This window comes from Bubalus bubalis, chromosome 12, assembly GCF_019923935.1.
Source record: "Bubalus bubalis isolate 160015118507 breed Murrah chromosome 12, NDDB_SH_1, whole genome shotgun sequence".
Classification (NCBI taxonomy): domain Eukaryota; kingdom Metazoa; phylum Chordata; class Mammalia; order Artiodactyla; family Bovidae; genus Bubalus; species Bubalus bubalis.
The window spans coordinates 93,285,136-93,288,066 of record NC_059168.1 but is presented as its reverse complement, the minus strand read 5'-3'; the positions used below and the strand labels follow the sequence as shown (position 1 = coordinate 93,288,066).

The 2,931-nt window shown below is 46.4% G+C and overlaps 1 protein-coding gene across 1 annotated transcript; it reads right to left on the bottom strand.

Moving 5' to 3' along the window:
* Positions 1-1,382: 1,382 nt before the first annotated feature.
* On the bottom strand, positions 1,383-2,344 carry LOC102400170 (olfactory receptor 1L4-like). The gene has a single exon (XM_006049876.4). The coding sequence runs from the start codon at positions 2,322-2,324 to the stop codon at positions 1,383-1,385; it is 942 nt and encodes a 313-aa protein (XP_006049938.4). The 5' UTR covers positions 2,325-2,344.
* Between the last annotated feature and the right edge of the window lie 587 nt (positions 2,345-2,931).

The window sequence follows — 2,931 nt, the reverse complement described above, 5'->3', positions numbered from 1 at the left end:
CTCTGCATCCCCTCCCTTCCCTGATTAGCAACTGTTAGAACCGGCTCCTTAGAAATCAGGGAAGGTCAGGGATGCTGAATGAAGCCTATTTCATATATTCAAGAAGTGGGAGAAGCAGAAAGGCCTTGATGGTGAATCTTAGTCACTATATCACCAGGGACTAGAATCAATAGATAGGACTAGGGCCCTGGCTCTTTGTCTGCATTGAGGAAGGAATTCCGCAAAGAGATGGAAAGTAGTGAAACAAGTAAAGTGTTTATTAGGAGAAAAAAGTGGCTGTGGAGAGACACACAGATTGGATCGGAGAGTTTTGTGACTTTGGGGTGGTTTAAATCACTTATATGGGGGCAGTTCTTCACATTTCCTCTGGCCATTCATCTTGCTTTATCTGGCTCTGAGTCCATATTTGGTCTGACTCAGGGTCCTCTTCTGTGTGCACATGCGTCTTTTAGCCAAGATGGTTCCAGCACAAGGGTTTCTGGGACGTTAACAAAACATATCAGACCCCTGAGGAACCTTTCTGCACATGTGTAATTTGGAAGGTCTCCTTGATCTCAAGAATGAGAAATGTTTGGTCTCTTTATCTCTTATCAAAGCAGGATTCAGCTTCTCCTTCCTCTTGAGACTCTTGAGAGTCCCTTGGACTGCATGAAGATCCAACCAGTTGATCCTAAAGGAGATCAGTCCTGAATATTCATTGGAAGACTGATGCTGAAGCTTCAATACTTTGGCCACCTGATGTGAGGAACTGACTCCTTGGAAATGACCCTGATGCTGGTCTTTTGATTGAAGACAGGAGATTGAAGGCAGGAGGAGAAGGGGATGACAGAAGATGAGATGGTTGTATGGATGCCATCACTGACTTGATGGACATGAGTTTGAGTAAGCTCTGGGAGTTGGTGATGGACAAGGAAGCCTGGTGTGCTTCAGTCCGTGGGGTCACAAAGAGCCAGACACAACTGAGCAACTGAATGGAACTGAACTACTCCCGCCATTATCTTTATCTTTGAGTATCTGTCCACAAGGGATAGATTTCAGCAGCTCATCCTGGGGTCCATTTATCCCCTGCCTCACTATGAGAGTCTTCACAGAGTGAAGCTGACATCCATGTTGGGAAACCTGGCTTTTAGAGAAACAGCTGATTTCAGGACTGGAGCAGAGAAAGTGCAAGATGAGTCTGGAATATCTTGATGTGACAGAAGGCAAGAAAGTGTTCAGAGAATGGTGGAAACATCAACAGGCACAGAAGTAATAGCTTATAACTCACTGGACAAAGCAGGAAACTGTAACTCTATACCAATATAAGTAAATGAATAGATGGGAAGAAGTTTGATGAGGGATGAGCTATTTATGCAATTTCAGACTACCTTCCCATTCTGTCTTCAATGCTTATTCTGTTCTTTTCTCCTAGTCAGCTTTCTCAAGGCTTGCTTCATGTCCCTGTTCCTGAGGCTATAGATAAAAGGGTTCAGCATGGGGATTACCACAGTGTAAATGACAGTGACCACCCGGTCCTTTGTCACTGAGTAGGTGGATGAGGGGCGGATGTACACTGAGATGGCAGTCCCATAGTATAATGCCACAACCGTGAGGTGGGACCCACAGGTGGAGAAGACCTTGTACCTGCCTCTCCCAGAAGGGACTCTCAGGACAGCACGGGTGATATAGACATAAGAGACAGTAATGAAGATGAAGGGACTCATGATCACAAAGGAGCCCTCTGTGAAGGCCAAGAGCTCATTGAGAGAGGTGTCAGAGCAGGAGAGCGTCAGCAGAGGCTGGACATCACAGAAGAAGTGGTGGATGACGTTGGGCCCACAGAAGGAGAGGCGGGCCATAAGGATGGTGTGGGTGAGGGAGTGGAGGTGGGACACCAGCCAGGATGCTGTCACGAGCTGGAAGCAGCGTCTGGGGTTCATGGTGGTGGTGTAATGTAGTGGGTGGCAGATGGCCACGTAGCGGTCCAAGGCCATGGCAGCCAGGAGGAAGCTGTCAGTGACTGCACAGGCCACAAAGAAATACATCTGCGTCAGGCACTGGGTGAAGGGGACCTTCTTGCTCTTGCTCTGCATGTTTGCCAGCATCCTTGGCACAATGACATTTGTAAAGCAGATGTCCACAAAAGATAGGTTGGAGAGGAAGAAGTACATGGGGGTGTGGAGGCGGACATCCCCTTGGATGGCTGCAATGATGACTGAGTTGCCTCCCACATTGACCAGGTACATTACCAGAAAGCTGGCAAAGAGCCACACCTGCTGTTTGTGGTCACTGGTCAGTCCCAGAAGGAGGAATTCAGTGATGTGACTCTGATTTCCTCTTGTCATTGTTGTCCCCCAAGTGGAAAATCTAAGGGAATGCTAGGCATGAGTCCTGGCTTGGAATCTCCAGTTCTGAATTCTGATGAGTGGCTGGTATAGTTGATAGGCACATGGATTTTAGCGTCACACATGTCTGGCTTTCCATCTTGGCTCTGCCACTGACTGACACACAGCACAAAGTCACCTCCTGAACTTTCATTACCTTAATCCATAAAGACAGAAAGTATGAAATTTACCTCCTCAGGCTATTCTGTTTTGGACAGGAATTCTTTTTCGTTTCCTCAAAACAAATATCAGAATACCTTAACTTCTCCATGAGAAAACATATACATCCTACAGATGGTTTTCCTAGCTCCACTCTCTTTGGAAAAAGTTTGTGAAATGCATTTGGGGGTTTGAGTAACAATCAGTTTATGAGTGTCATGAAATTGGAAAGTCTACAACCCTCCAGGAGATGAAACTTTTTGGTACGGGGACAGAACCAGTTTCTGGAGTTGTGTGGCATAAGGGAAGACCACTTTCTGGCATCAGGAGAGAGCACCTGTTTGGTTGGGTTATTTTATTTCATTTAGGTGGGTGGTAATTAGGAAGCTATCATGGAAGTAACAGGTGA